The sequence below is a fragment of the Aulonocara stuartgranti genome (assembly GCF_965226115.1).
Source record: "Aulonocara stuartgranti genome assembly, chromosome: 7".
Taxonomy (NCBI): domain Eukaryota; kingdom Metazoa; phylum Chordata; class Actinopteri; order Cichliformes; family Cichlidae; genus Aulonocara; species Aulonocara stuartgranti.
The window spans coordinates 61,562,253-61,576,372 of NC_138945.1; the positions used below are offsets into that span (position 1 = coordinate 61,562,253).

Genomic DNA, 14,120 nt, shown 5'->3' on the forward strand with positions numbered 1-14,120 from the left:
TCAAAGTTAAAGAAAAAACATCAACTTATTTATTATGTACACAAACAGAGAAAAAAAGAAACATTAAAAAAAAGAAACAGGAAAAAAGTTTTCAGATTTTAACCAACAACAAAAATAGTCCTGTTTCAGCTTCTTTCTGCTTGTTTGTCGCTCGATCAAACATTCACAAATCAACTTATAACTCTTGCTCTAAACCTGTGACTCACACGTCCCGTCTCTGTCCTGCTCACTCGTTGTAGCGCGACAGCTTGAGTCGAGGGATGATATTCATGGACTGCAGCTCCTGGAAGAGGAGTTTGCAGGCGTAGGGGATACGCAGGGAGGAGACGTGGCAGGACGACTTACAGTAATGACACCTGAAACACGGAAACAGAACAGACGTTTATGGACCACCCGGATTACACAGCTACCAAGCTTTTTTAGTCACTGTGTAAACTTAAATATTTCCCCTTCTTTCAGTTCGTATCAATGTGCACCAGATCTTGTGATGCCCCCTAACATGTTTCACCAGCAGAAACAGCTTACCACCCAGAGTATCCCAACAGCCCGCACTGCCCACACACGTCCACCTCGAAAGCGTCGCTGGAAATCATGAGGCGCTCCAGGAGCAACATGCTCGCTCCGTAGCCGATCAGACAGTCACGTTCCATCTCACCCAAACGCAGACCTCCATCTCTGGAGCGACCCTCCGTGGGCTGCCTGTTATCAGGACAGTTGGATACGGAGAATTTAATTCAACACTTATAGGCACTAATTGAATCTCAACGTCACCACAGATGAGAAACTACCTGGTGAGAACGGCTCTGGGGCCTCGGGCTCTGGCGTGCATCTTGTCAAGAACCATGTGCTTCAGTTTCTGGTAATACACAGGTCCAAAGTAGATATAAGCCTCCAGAGGTTCTCTGAGGGAAAAGCAGGGGTCAGGAATTGTGTGCACATCAGGCTAACACATACATTACATAAGCATATAAAATCTATCATTTTTTGTAATAAAATAGTGGATAAGCAGAGCATGAGATGATTCCAACAAAAATCTGCCTTCTTTTTGGACTGCTGGTCCATAAATTTGAATAAAGAAATACTAACAATGAAAGATTTGTACACGTGATCCTTGCCTTCAGACGGCAGATTTTACACAGAAATTAAATGTACTGTTTATACACAGCTGGTGCCGGATGGACAGGCACTAACGAGGCCACTATGCCAATATGCAATTTCTGCATAATGAAAACATTCAAGCTACTGTTTAACTCATTCACTGCCATTGACGTCTATAGACGTCAATTACGTTTTCCAATGGGAGGGGCTAGAATACAACCTCGGGCAGCTTGTCAGTGAATATCAGACTGCTTGAAATGTATTTTTCACAAAAAGCTCGTTTTCTCCCTTTTTTTGGTCAAAACAGGCATTTTTGGTGGAACCCACCTCTCTTCTACAGCTGATTACTAAAGAATGGAAAATGGTAGAAACAAGCTTTTTTTTTTGGATGAAAGAAGAGAGTCTGTTCTTCATTTTGGTAGGTTCAGCATTTATATGATCATAACACACAGTTTTCTGTGGCTCTTCAAAAATGAGTAAAAATGCTCAAAAACCCTGGCAGTGAATGAGTTAAGAACTAATATTGTGGTGAGAAAATGTTAACATCACTCTGAGAAATTTTTCACAGCATTAAGAGAAATAAGACTTGTAAACAGTCATGAGTAGCAATGCAAACACTTGTGTAGCAGCATTGTGTTGTGTGTGGCTATTAACCTAAAACATCCTCTATTAATTACCCAGTGATGCCTGAAGTGACGTAGTCTTTGCCCTGGTAGTTGTATCCATAACGGATGAGATCCTCACACACATCCTTCACCTTGCTGCCTCCGAAGGCTGTGCCATAGTGGAAGCGCCCATCCAGGACCCCCGCCTTCCCAGCCAAGAGTTCAATCAACTTTCCCACCTGACGAAGTTCAGGAAAAGAACAGCAGCTCTGTTCATTACACAAATCTTTTTGTGCTTTACATCCTCTCCTGGCACTAAATGTGTATATTAAGGGTGAGATTAGATTACACATGTACTCCTCAGGGTTGGTGACAGCAGTCCAAGGATGGCTGAGTTCAACAATTCCACTAAGATCGCACTCAGAGGACCCCTGACCCCGACACACAAAGGGAAACACCTACTCTCATATCACTCCCAGGCCACAGAAACATCCTCTGGAGCCAAGCATTTCTGAGCCTTTTCCATGGAAACCAGAGTGAGCAGCAGTAAAGATCATTCAGGTTTTTACAGTGTATGAAACAGAGCCAAGTCTCATGTCATTCACATTCATCACCATCCTACAGTTCACATGTACTGGCCACGTTTTATAAAACTTCCACACACACCGCTACAGGCGGTGGCCTCACTGGCAGCTGTCTCCGCAGCAACAAATATCTGTTTGTGAACAGTGAGATTGCTGCTTAACGGCGTCAATGGACGTGTGCTCTGGAAGCCAATGATAACCCAGAGAGAAGAGGAGTGGGGATAATGAGGGTTTTGTCTCAGGAGAGCCGGCACAAACCTATAAAGAGCGACAGCCACAGCATCCTACGTGACTCAGACTCCAGTCGTAGCAAAAAGAACAAAAACAAAAAAAACAACAACCCACAAATAAAAACCAGAAGCACGTCCTCAAATTAGACGGCAAATAACCAGCTTTTCACCAAGAGAAAAGAAAACTTAACCTCCCTGACAAATGTTACAACATCGGAGCAGAAATGACAAAGCCAGTGATGAATTAATAGCCCTAAAAATACCATGAATAATATATTATAAGTTCTAGCTCCAGCGAATGGGTTGATCATTAATGATTGGATCTTCCAAGATGTTTAAAGGTATCACTTTTTTGCCTTTGGGGTCTTTTAAAACTTTTGAGAAAATAATCGTTTAATCAACTGTTTAGCAAACGTTTCGTTATCTGCAGATTATATTTCACACCGTTTTTTGACATTATGGTTGTTTACTGTTTAATTTTTTAAATTTCTTCCCCTTTGGTTTATTTCTGAACAAAACAATGGAAAAAAATGCAAAAAATACTTGGCATATGAATCAACAGAGAAAAATGTTGCAGAATTTGAGTTTCCACAGCTGTGAAGTGTCGCACCGTCATTCTGGAGGGATATCCATGAGGGTTCATGATGATATCTGGACAGATCCCTGTGTCACAGAACGGCATGTCCTCCTGTGGGACGATGAGGCCACAAACACCTGAAACACACAAACACACACACAAAAAACATTAATGCACACATATGGCAAAGAGAAAACCAATCAGCTTCCCACATGTGAGGATCCGAGGCTGTACTTTAACTTTACAGCAGTGTTAACTAGGGATGGGTATCGTTTAGGTTTTATCCGATACCGGTGCCAAATCGGTACTTTTGAAACGGTGCCGGTGCTTAAACGGTGCTCAAACCGGTGCTTAAAGAATGGAGAACACAAAATTGGTCCAAAAACCTCTCATGTTCAGCTGGTTTTTTGTAAAAAGATAACAATGTTAGCCTTTTCTGCAGCTATGGGGCATATATGGTATCACTCTTGGCTGGAAGCAGTGCTTAAACAATGGAAAAAACACAAACTTTGTCCTAAACCTCTCATGTTCAGCAGTTTTCCACTTTTTCTTTGGTCATTTTAGCCTTTTTGGCCAGGGTGAAGGGAGTATCTGCCATCAAACAAGAAGACAGCCGCATGTAGCTATGATGATGTTTGCTAGTTCACCTTACATGCATTAATGTAATAACATGGTTAGCCTACTCAATGTAAATTACACACAAACAACATTAAGCTACTCACGCAGAGAAGAACGGCTGCTGCTGCATCATCATCCTCATCATTTCTGCTACACTGGCAGAGCTAGGGGCCAGGACTCTCCTCTTCGGGTTTTTGGGGATGTTGCTAAATCTGGGTCCGATAACAGGCACCACACCCGCAGTAGATGTGCTCGGTGTGAGGTCTCGCAGCAAGCTATCAAATACGGCGCATTTCTCGGCTTTTAAAAAAAAAACGCTATGCGTCGCCAGGTGTTTCATCGGATTTGAGGTGTTACCTCCTTTGACAGTATCACAGTATCAGCTTAAAGCACTTGTTGCAGGCTGCTGAGTTTGCATCTTTTGCTGTGAAGTATAGCCAGACTTTTGACCGCTTCACCTTGGGCATTTTTAATCTGTAGCTCTGCTCTAAAAGAACGTACGTACCTGGCCCCGTCTACTATCCTCGGAAACGTAAAATGATTGGCTAGAAGTGTATCACAGCTCAGGAAAAAAAAGCACCGAAATAAAGCACCGAAATGTGCGCTGCTTTTCGGTCTGGTTACTACCGTTTATGTCAGAACCGACACCGGTACCCATCCCTAGTGTTAACACATCACTTTGGCTGCACAGAATGTGTAATAGGCTTTTTATAATATTTTGAATAGAAAATGTTAAATAAAAGTGATAAGTTTTAAAAGTAGGCTGCAGTTTTAATCTGGTTTTAAGGACAAAAAAATCTGACTTTCTGACTTAACTGCAAGCACCAGTTCAGCAAACTTAATAGTGTTTGTGCTGTGGGGGCTCTGTGTGGACCACTGGCAGAGCATGACATTTCCATACTCATGTGGACAGACAGGGACCTCTTTTGACTCGCATGATGTGGGGGGACAAGCACCCCTGGTAGCCAGGAGTTTAAGTGTGAGTGCAAATGTTTACTGAGGGGCCGAAGCACTCTTCCTTGGCCATGGTAAACAGATTGTAGGTCCATTTGCAAATGAAAAAACGAAGAAAAAAAAGGAAAAAGGAGTGAAGTGAAGGAGAGCAGGAAGTGGAGAAAGGTGCTTAGCTGGACAGGGAGACTGGGATTACACACCCATGATTTTCAGTTCAAGTCAGAGGAAGTGGAGGGGATCAACTCGAGAGGAGAAAACGAATCAGTGCACGTGGGAAAAATTCACTATTAGCCGACCAGTCAGCGACGCAGCTGACTGCTGATGCCTTACAGGATGTTGCAACAGGATGTTGACTAGGAACAAGTACGGCGATTAACAGGAAAGTCATCCAACGGCAGGAAGAAGGTGAAAAGAAAAGAGAAAAGGCGGGTAAGGCAGGGCCAGAAGAAAGCATAAAGAGAGAAAAGGCATTAAGAAAAAGGCTGATTATCAGGTTAAAAGTACTCCAAAAGAGGAGTGAGAGGAGGAAGAATGAAGTTGGAAAACGGTGGAAAGCACCACAGAGACACTACCAACAGCAGACATCCTTGGGTGTTGTTTGTTTTGTGTGAAAGTAAATGATAAAAGAGGCATGAAATCAGCAGAGAAAGGCAAGACAACAGCAAGGGTCCAGAGCCCTCCATCACAGCTCATACAGCTCCACAGTGGCGGCTCACACAATAGGCCCCTACTACTAACAGCCCGTCCGCCGCCTCCCCCACCTACACAGCTGTGTATGTGTGTGTGACCGGTAAATAATTAACTTATTCTGCTCTGCTGACCAGGACTTATGAGAGTAGTCATGAGAAGCTGGGAGATCCATCACTGCAGCCAAATTCACTTCTAATTAAACACTTTTATATATTGATGAAGAAATAATGAGTTTGTTCCTTTCAAATTACTCAGAGAAGAAATAAATGGTTGTTTTTACAGAGAGATGACCACAGTGAAGCAAAAATGTAGATAAAAAGGTTTACTTTTCCTCTTTGAGGCAATTGTGATTAAAACTAGCTCCACATCAGCTGCACATCTGGGTGTCTCCATCCAAAACTCCTCCAGCTAACCCCACACTGACCTCTCTCCTTGTCACTATCTGAGACAGAAGACATTGTCCCATCCCGAGCTGACCGCCCAGTGCCCACCATGTTAATGAAGAGAGTAAATTATGCATGGCGCCAGTTAGCTTTTTGATTAAAACATCATACTAGCCCTCTATAGGGGAGGCGCTGCAAAACAATAGAGGCTATAAACACTTTTTTCCCCCCAGTAGCACCAGAATACTGCTGGGGTGTAATAAATTTGCATAGTCTGGCACAGGACAAAGAGCCAATTAATTGAAAAGGCTCTTGAAAGATGAGAACAGGGGGGCAGTGACAGAACAGCAGCTAGTGGGACTTGACTCAACAAATGCTCAAGCACAGTGAAAGATTTTCCTCTTTTTGTCCAGGCATTTACAAATCTCTCGCAACAGGTTGAAAACCCTAACCCTCTGTACTCTCCCTCCAGCTTTGAGCTCAAAATCTTTAGGCTCTGGTCTCACAGAGCAGGCATTGTGGCTGTCATGGGGTCGGCACCTTTCTGTCCGTGTCGACTGCTGAATTTGTCGCCTATTTCAGGTCTCCTGGTCTGCCTCAGGAGGATCTTGATGAGGAAGGCGTCTTCAGCATTGGACGAGATCAAGACCTTTTCAATGTACGAGTCCGTTGACCCCTTATAACTGAAAACAAGAGAATTCAATCTGAGTCCCGTTTTTCCCTCTACATAGATGTAAGAGCTGAAAAAAATAGTTCCACAGTGATGTGTGTGGGCGTGGTGCTGGGAGCTGACTCACCTGATGGGCACGTCTCTGTACTGGGGCTGGCCTGGCTGGGTACTGCCCTCCAGTGGTGTCTGCGTGACAGTCGGCATAGATTTGTTCACCAGCACCTGCTTGTTCTCCACTCTCTCACCTGAAGCACACAAAACACATCAAAGAGTCTTAGACAGACTGGCCTACATAGACTAAAGGCCATTAAGTTCTCTTTAACTTGTGCTAACGTCAAATCTTTGACCAAAAGCAAAAGAACGAAAACAAATAAGTTTGTTTTCAGACTTATTTGAGCTCACACATGTGGGCTCTCACATGTGGGCTCTCAATTTAAAACTGTATTTAACACAGTTTTAAATTGCTTGTTACCTGTTTTGTTTTTGCTAGCTTTGTTTACATCTGCTTTCTTCAAAAATGTCTCTACTGTTCTGGTAATGACTTTGAATCGCTACTAAAACCATAAACTGTATATGAAAGATAGAAACAAGCTCTTTGATGTCCATGCCCCCCCCAAGGTTTGTGGTCTCCTGCGCTATTTTTTTAAAACTAAATATGATGAACGAGGAGTGGATCCGACTGAGAAGCGATCCGCACGCTAGAGCCCGACCAATACTGGAATTGATACTGAAATTTGCAGACTTAAAAATCAGATAGCAATACTCATACTTGTTATGTGCAGTAACTTATGTGTCCTTACCAACATAATGTTACAATGCAGGTTTAAAAATAAGTTTGTTTTACTTATTCATTATCCATCTGACTCTGCTCAGATCAACTGGCTGTTTTGTTTGTAGCATGTTGCCAACAGGGAAGTAGCAGAGTGCCCTCTAGTGGACAAACTATGCAAAGTCAACACCGATAACATGGTTGAAGGGTGTTTTTTTCTGTTTCTTCTTTACTGTTAATTTATTGCCTGACAAATGAAAATTAATATATCAGCAAATAGGAGCTTTATATAAGTTGGGCTCTGTTGCTAATACAGGATATACAAACAAAAATCAACTTTTTGAATCTTAAATATTATTTTCATAATAAAAGCATAAGTCACAGGATGCTTTTAAAGGGGTCTGCCACATGAGGTACAAATGATTAATTGAAAATAAGTTTCTGTACACCCACCTTTACATAATAACGAAACAAAAGCAGATGCAACAGATTTACATTACAAAACAAACGTCAGTTACTTACATCATTTTTCAGCATGTTTATAATGTCACCAGACAACAGGACCTTCGTTTCTTTTCACTCGTCTCTACAATTTTTTTTGTAACTGCTTTGATACTTTGCTCATACCGAGGCTTACAATGCATCTCATGGCTGCAGGCCGGCTATAAGCTCTGGACAGCTTCAGCTTTAGGCACTTTCTCTTTGTTAACTCCTTTAAAATGTCCATATTGAGCTTGGTGAGGGTGATTTAGGTGCCAGATTTGGTTTGTTGTAAAAAACGATTTTGTGGTGGTTCCACCAGGATTTACTCTGGGAACTGTGTGTTCACTCACAGTGAAGAGCTCAATAATGGCCACAGCGAGTGTGTGAGCAACTATTTTCCTGCGCTACTGTGCATGCATGAAATGGACTGGCTTGTAATCAGGCATACGTGAGATGCCTGATTAATCCACACTTGTACTGTATGATCCTATTTTCTTCTTCTTCATACTAATAATATTGATAACACATTTCTAACTGTTCCAATCGATGAAAAACTATGGAGATATGTAAGAAGTGGTGTGTGTGTAAATATTGCAAAATAGGCTTCACTTCTCTCTGAGTGAAACATCAGTAAAAACAAACTCCTGACCACTATTAATGACACAGATAATGCTCATAAAATGAATGCCACAGAAGAGGCTGTTAAGGAGCAGCGAACCATGCTGGATTTGCTCCAGTCCTGCTGGTACTCACCAGGGGAGCAGATACCATCAGCATCCAGGATGCTGTGCCTCCAGATGGGTTTTCGTGTTGCAGCATCCAACATGGGGCCCATCACCTTGTCGAAAGTCTGATTGGTGTAACGCCGCAGTATGCATTTTGTATTTTTGTAGACAAGGCACCGTCCAAATCCTGTTTGGAGACACATTTACTGTTACATTAGATTTTCTACCTCCTATTCTGGTATTTTGTTGCTTAAAAACGACTATGCAATTCTTTAAGTTGGACAGATCTCACACCTCTGTCCAGTGAGGCTTTGTTGAGGACCAGAGCGTCCTCAATATCATAGCCACTGTAGCTCATCACAGCCACGGTGGCGTTCTGACCAGCCGGCAGCTTCTCAAAATCAATCAGCTCAATGGTTTTTGTTTTGACCATCGGCCTTTGAGGATAGGCCAGCAGGTACATCAGGGTGTCGATGCGGTTTCTCTGGTTGTAGCCGATAGTCCCTGGAGAGAAGAATCACGAATTTAAAAAAAAAAGAACTGAATTTTTAATAAAAACTTATATGTAACTCACTGTGTGTCTGTAATCTAGTGATTTAGGGCATCTATAAGAAAATATATAAAATTGTCAATAAATCCATTTTTAGAGGATTATAGATGTTACTTCCTCCTGATTAGACCTCTCTTATATTATGGCCTAAAGTCTGGCCTCCGTGTGGTTTTGACACTTGTCAGATGATACTGCTTCACAATTAAACTGCGTGTGATAACAGGGCCGGGCCACACAGCCAGATTTGCACATGTATGAGAGCCGTCCATACAAAATAGACAAGGCAGAGAATATTGGGCCAAATATAGTTCCAGTCAGTGTTTTTGTAAAGACTGGGAGGGCGGGGAGGAAGGAACGGATGAAGGTAAAGTGGAGGGGTGGGGGCGACCGCAGTCCTTATGAATGTTAGCAGGGCCGTTTGGGGAAGTTCTGGTTACCAAGGAGCTCCGGGTGCACACTCAGTGGTCTTTTGCAGCTGAGCACACTGACCCCCCGAGCACAGCCAGAGCAGACACAATGAATTGCTAATGACACTCTGGGTGACTGGCAGGGAAAGGGCCTCTGCACACACAGCACAAAAGAAAACCTACGCAAGCTCCCCATGTTTGATGTTCATGCTCACACACTCACACACACACATGAGACACTTAATCACACATACAAATGCATTCTGACAAGAAGTGGTGCAGGAGTGGAGTTTTGGGGGAGACGAACCAGCAGGCTGCTTGTATCTATACCATTTGTTATTCTAATGCCCTTTTGTATGATTTTAACTTGTGCAAATAAAAGTGCAAACTCTGAACCGGCAGATTTAGGAGGCTTAGGAACACTGTTCATGTGTTCATGTAAGATTAAATTACTGTAAGAGGCCGTGTTTGTGTGTGCACATGCAGCTGTGGGGAGGATGTTTGAGAAAGGATTCGAGATCCTTGCAGTTTGATGACCTGTGTGCTAGCTGCTCAGCCCACTCTTACCCATTGCCTGCTTGCCCATAGCACACTGGTATGTGTTCCTGGGTGACTGGTTGTGGTGGGGGTAGGGAATGAGGCCGGCACACACCCCGAGCAGTGTGAAGGGCTCGATCTCCAAGTGTGTTGTGTCTCTAGAGAGGTTTAAAAAAAACCCCAAAAAAAACAGGTATAACTTACTTGACATAAACCTGAATGATCTTTTCATTTTACTGAAATCAGCTTATCATGTGCCACTGACTTGTTAATCATGTATTCATAAAGGGCGATCTGACAGTCGTTCTCCTCGTTGACATCCAGATACTCCACCAGGCCTTCATGTAGGAAATCCTCAAAAGTTCTGAAGTAAAGTACAGAAACTATTAATAAAAATCTACTGTTTGGGAAGTGCCTGTATGGTGTGATTGTGGTGTGAGGATACACTCATAATTTCACAAATATGCACGATACTAACCAGTGGCTTTTGTTTTTCAAGCAGTTGTATAATTGATGTTTATTAAGTTAGCAAATAAGCCAAAGTGGCGAGTTTAAAAAACAAAACAGTAACTTAAAGAGCTGCTTCTTTAATAACAGCAGTCACTCTCTGCACTCCTACCCTCACCTGTAGCCCTGAGACAGGTCTTCGATGTGCTTGTTTTTCACCATTGGAACTCCCTTCTTTACGATGATGTATGGTCTGCAGAGGGAAACACAACAAAACAAAGCTGTGTGAAAAACATTCTTACAACTAAAGAACTCAATGTTACGCTAAGCAAACACACTGGTGTGTAACGATCTTCAGCAAACATTTATTTCCACATTATGCTATTTTTTCTAAACTTCCGCACCTGCAGAGTCGTCCTCCATCAGATGAGATGTAGACGCAGCGGTCGCTCAGGTTTGTGGAAATGGACACAAACTCATTGATGAAACCCGCCCTGCGCATCAACCTGAAAGTGTTGATCAGCTTCTGATGGTCTCGGATCACACCGAGGATGTTACCTGTGGACATGATACAGATAAAGAGGATAGACATTAAATATTAAACATATTTTTGGGTTAGAAGACTGATGTGCTGAGCTAAACACATTCTGACTTTGCGTATTCAGTAATCTTTAAGAGCAACCAAACAATTGTTACGCAATTGTGATACAGCACGCCAAAACAGGCTAAGACCAATTTTTTTAATTTATTGATGTTACAAAACCCTTTGATAAGAAGAACACATTATATTGATCTTCCTTTGATTATTTTATGTGACTTTTTCACTTCATTATTTCAAATTCATGTCACAGTCACTTGTAGCACGTTTGTCAATGTTGAAAACATCTGATGGATCACAATGCATACAACACTATTGTCACAGCGTAGAGACAGAAAAGTTGCCAGCATCATTGAGGAGCTACATTTCACTCTCTGACGAGCCAGGTAGCGTCTGTAGGTGTGTGGCTGTGATGAGTGAAGGTTTTGCCCTCACAGCAGAGATGTTTGCTGGATGTAAACCCGCTAAAAAGAGTGCACTGTTAAATGTAGTTTATGCATTAGAGACTGTTCAATAACAACATCTTTTGACATAGTTTTGACAGATATTGCAGTTCACATTAGGGACAGTAGGATTGTTCTTGATTGCATCACTGCTTGGTTGTTTGTGTGTGAAGCTGTTTAACCTGCTGCATCACATTTGTTTAACATTTAGAGTTCACATTAATAAACACATGGATTTTGCTTATCCAATAATTTACCAGTTGTTTTCTCAGTTAGTCAAATTATCAGTAAAATGCCAAAGAATAGTAAACCATATAACAATGGCCACAGTACAATAAACACCTGTCTGAAGCTCCATTATATAAAACAAGAAACATGGACACATTTGACATCTAAGAGGCTAAAACAGGACATTTATGGGATTTTTACACAAAAAAGCCACGACAAATTATTCATCAGCTGATTTTGGTTAAAATTCAAACTTTAAATGCAAAGAAGGAGTGAAGGCGGCATTTGTAAGACACCGCAGCTTACTCTGGAAGAAACGGAGCTCTAACTGCCTGTAGGGGTGTGTTCATATCAAGTCTGACAGACAAATGACTGGAGAACAGAGGAGACACTGTGCTCTGCCTCTGTGTGAGGACACATTTGCACTGAACACAATCTGAAGGGCTTTGACACCTGCTGCTACCAACTAATTAAATGGTATGGCAGCTAATATAATTTGACAGTTATCAGTGGCGAGACAAACATATACAGTAATTAAGGGGCCAAGTTTTGACTCAAGAATAATACCTGCTGCTGTCGTGAAATGAATGAATTATCAGCCTCACAGTGAAATGCAAAATTACCTTCTGTAAACTAAACAGAATATTTTTCCCTTCATGTTCATAAGCAACACATTCAAAACAGGGAGGATTAAGACTTTCTTTTCAAACGATCTAAAGCAAAAGCCTCCGGTGTTAATTCTCTCTGTGTTTATTTATTAATTAGGCTCCACTGCGGAGGAGGAGGTTTACCATTGAGGAAGACGAGAAACACGCTCGGGTAGGAGAGCTCCTCTCCACACAACAGGTTCACATCTTCCACCCCGAGGTTGAAGGCCAGCTTGATGATGGGACCGTCCTCCATGTCGGTGGTGATGTGCGTCATCAGAGCCAAGTTCTTCACCAGACCACAGGCCTACAGATACACATATATAATCCAATATTATCCTTGTGGAAATACATAAAAACACAGAGACAAGAGTTTTTCTAAGAGTCTCAGTGTCAGTAACCTCCCCTCCAATCCCCATTTAGAGGTAGATCATTGTCTAACCATCACAGGGAGTGTTATAACATGAGAATAACTCATTAAAGTGAGAAAGAAATTGCTGACCATGATTCCTATATATAGCAGTACATGTGCCACAGCATATTAGCCTTTGAGAAACCTCCTGGGCCATCAGGTGTGGCTGCCGCAGCACACTCACCTCGCCCTCAGGGGTGTCAGATGGACACAGCATTCCCCACTGTGACGGCTGCAGGGAGCGCGGTCCGCTGACTTTCCTCGTCTTCTCAAACTGGGAGGAGATCCTGGTCATCATGCCGAGAGCTGAAATGTAGGAGAGACGAGACAGGACCTGGGTGACTCCCTGACGGTCCATCTTGAATCTCTTCAGAGACCAGTTACCCTGTTGCAAGAAAACATCAACACCAATAATTACATACTGCATAGTAAATATTACTTAGTACACAACACTTTATTGCTCATTAATGCATTTTAATGACTGATAAGCATCCAAAAATGGAAGCTAGAGTGTGCCAGTATTAGCAACTATTCATAAGTGGTGCATGTTTCATTTTAATATTACAAAAATTCATGCAATGACTCCAAATTAAGAAAGAGACATTTCTGGCTTAAATTCTGAAAGCGGAAGCAGGATTTCACTCTTAATGTTGTTTTAATATAAATCTATAAATCTCCATCTAAGTAACTCCTGCTTTCTAATTTTTGTTTGATCAGTGACCACTTTATTCTTCTATTACAAGTACAGCATGAGAAAATTTTAAGTTAACACTCACATAGGAACACAAACTGAACCTCTACTTAATTGGAGGCACTACGGTTGATGATGTCGGTACGCCTGATAGTTTTTGATTGTTTTGTTTTTTTTTTAGCTATCATAAGGATCTTTAATAAATGTAATAAACATTTTGATATGTTAAATGAACATTTCCCCTGCACGTCTGTTTCTTTTGGCCTGCAGCTCTATTTATCCATCAAGACTGTTTTGCAAGCTGTTTGATGTCAGATACTGACTTTAAAGAGAGTCCAGCCAGCAAGCAATACAGCTCAGCCGACCAGGACACCATTAATACTGATATTTTAGTTTTTTATGTTCAATATTTGATCAACCCAAAATAAAAGATGAATGAAAATGAATTTGGTCCATTTTTGTGACAAAGAATTTCATGTACACTTGTTTTGTATTACAGTGCTGTGAAATTTAACTATATATCATTTTAAAATGATCACTAATAGCCTATTTAAAGGTTTTTATTGTTTGTTTTTATTAGTGCATACTCAAATATGGGATTTTTTGTTCTTTAAACTTTAACTAGCCAATGAACAGACATTTTTGGATGCAGGCAAATTAGAGGATCTGTAACTTGGAAAATGTCAAGATTTTATCTTTAATAGTTTTCAGCTATTTATATTTAAACATAAAAATAAATAAACATTAAAAAAGGTTTGACAGCGATGAACCTTT

The 14,120-nt window shown here is 41.6% G+C and overlaps 1 protein-coding gene across 2 annotated transcripts in view; it reads right to left on the reverse strand.

Annotated features, from left to right (window-relative positions):
- Positions 1–6: 6 nt before the first annotated feature.
- Positions 7–14,120, reverse strand: part of polr3b (polymerase (RNA) III (DNA directed) polypeptide B) — a 28,608-nt gene continuing 14,494 nt past the window's right edge. For both annotated transcript variants that reach the window (XM_082539328.1, XM_082539329.1), the window contains exons 14-28: positions 12,840–13,040; positions 12,388–12,550; positions 10,732–10,885; positions 10,506–10,580; positions 10,146–10,244; positions 9,911–10,038; positions 8,681–8,890; positions 8,415–8,573; positions 6,537–6,654; positions 6,280–6,422; positions 3,128–3,231; positions 1,776–1,942; positions 789–902; positions 526–699; positions 7–356 (exon numbers count right to left, since the gene is read on the reverse strand). In XM_082539328.1, coding sequence (XP_082395454.1) covers positions 227–356; positions 526–699; positions 789–902; positions 1,776–1,942; positions 3,128–3,231; positions 6,280–6,422; positions 6,537–6,654; positions 8,415–8,573; positions 8,681–8,890; positions 9,911–10,038; positions 10,146–10,244; positions 10,506–10,580; positions 10,732–10,885; positions 12,388–12,550; positions 12,840–13,040 — 2,139 coding nt within the window. In that variant the 3' untranslated portion in view covers positions 7–226. The remainder of the gene's footprint in view (positions 357–525; positions 700–788; positions 903–1,775; positions 1,943–3,127; positions 3,232–6,279; positions 6,423–6,536; positions 6,655–8,414; positions 8,574–8,680; positions 8,891–9,910; positions 10,039–10,145; positions 10,245–10,505; positions 10,581–10,731; positions 10,886–12,387; positions 12,551–12,839; positions 13,041–14,120) is intronic.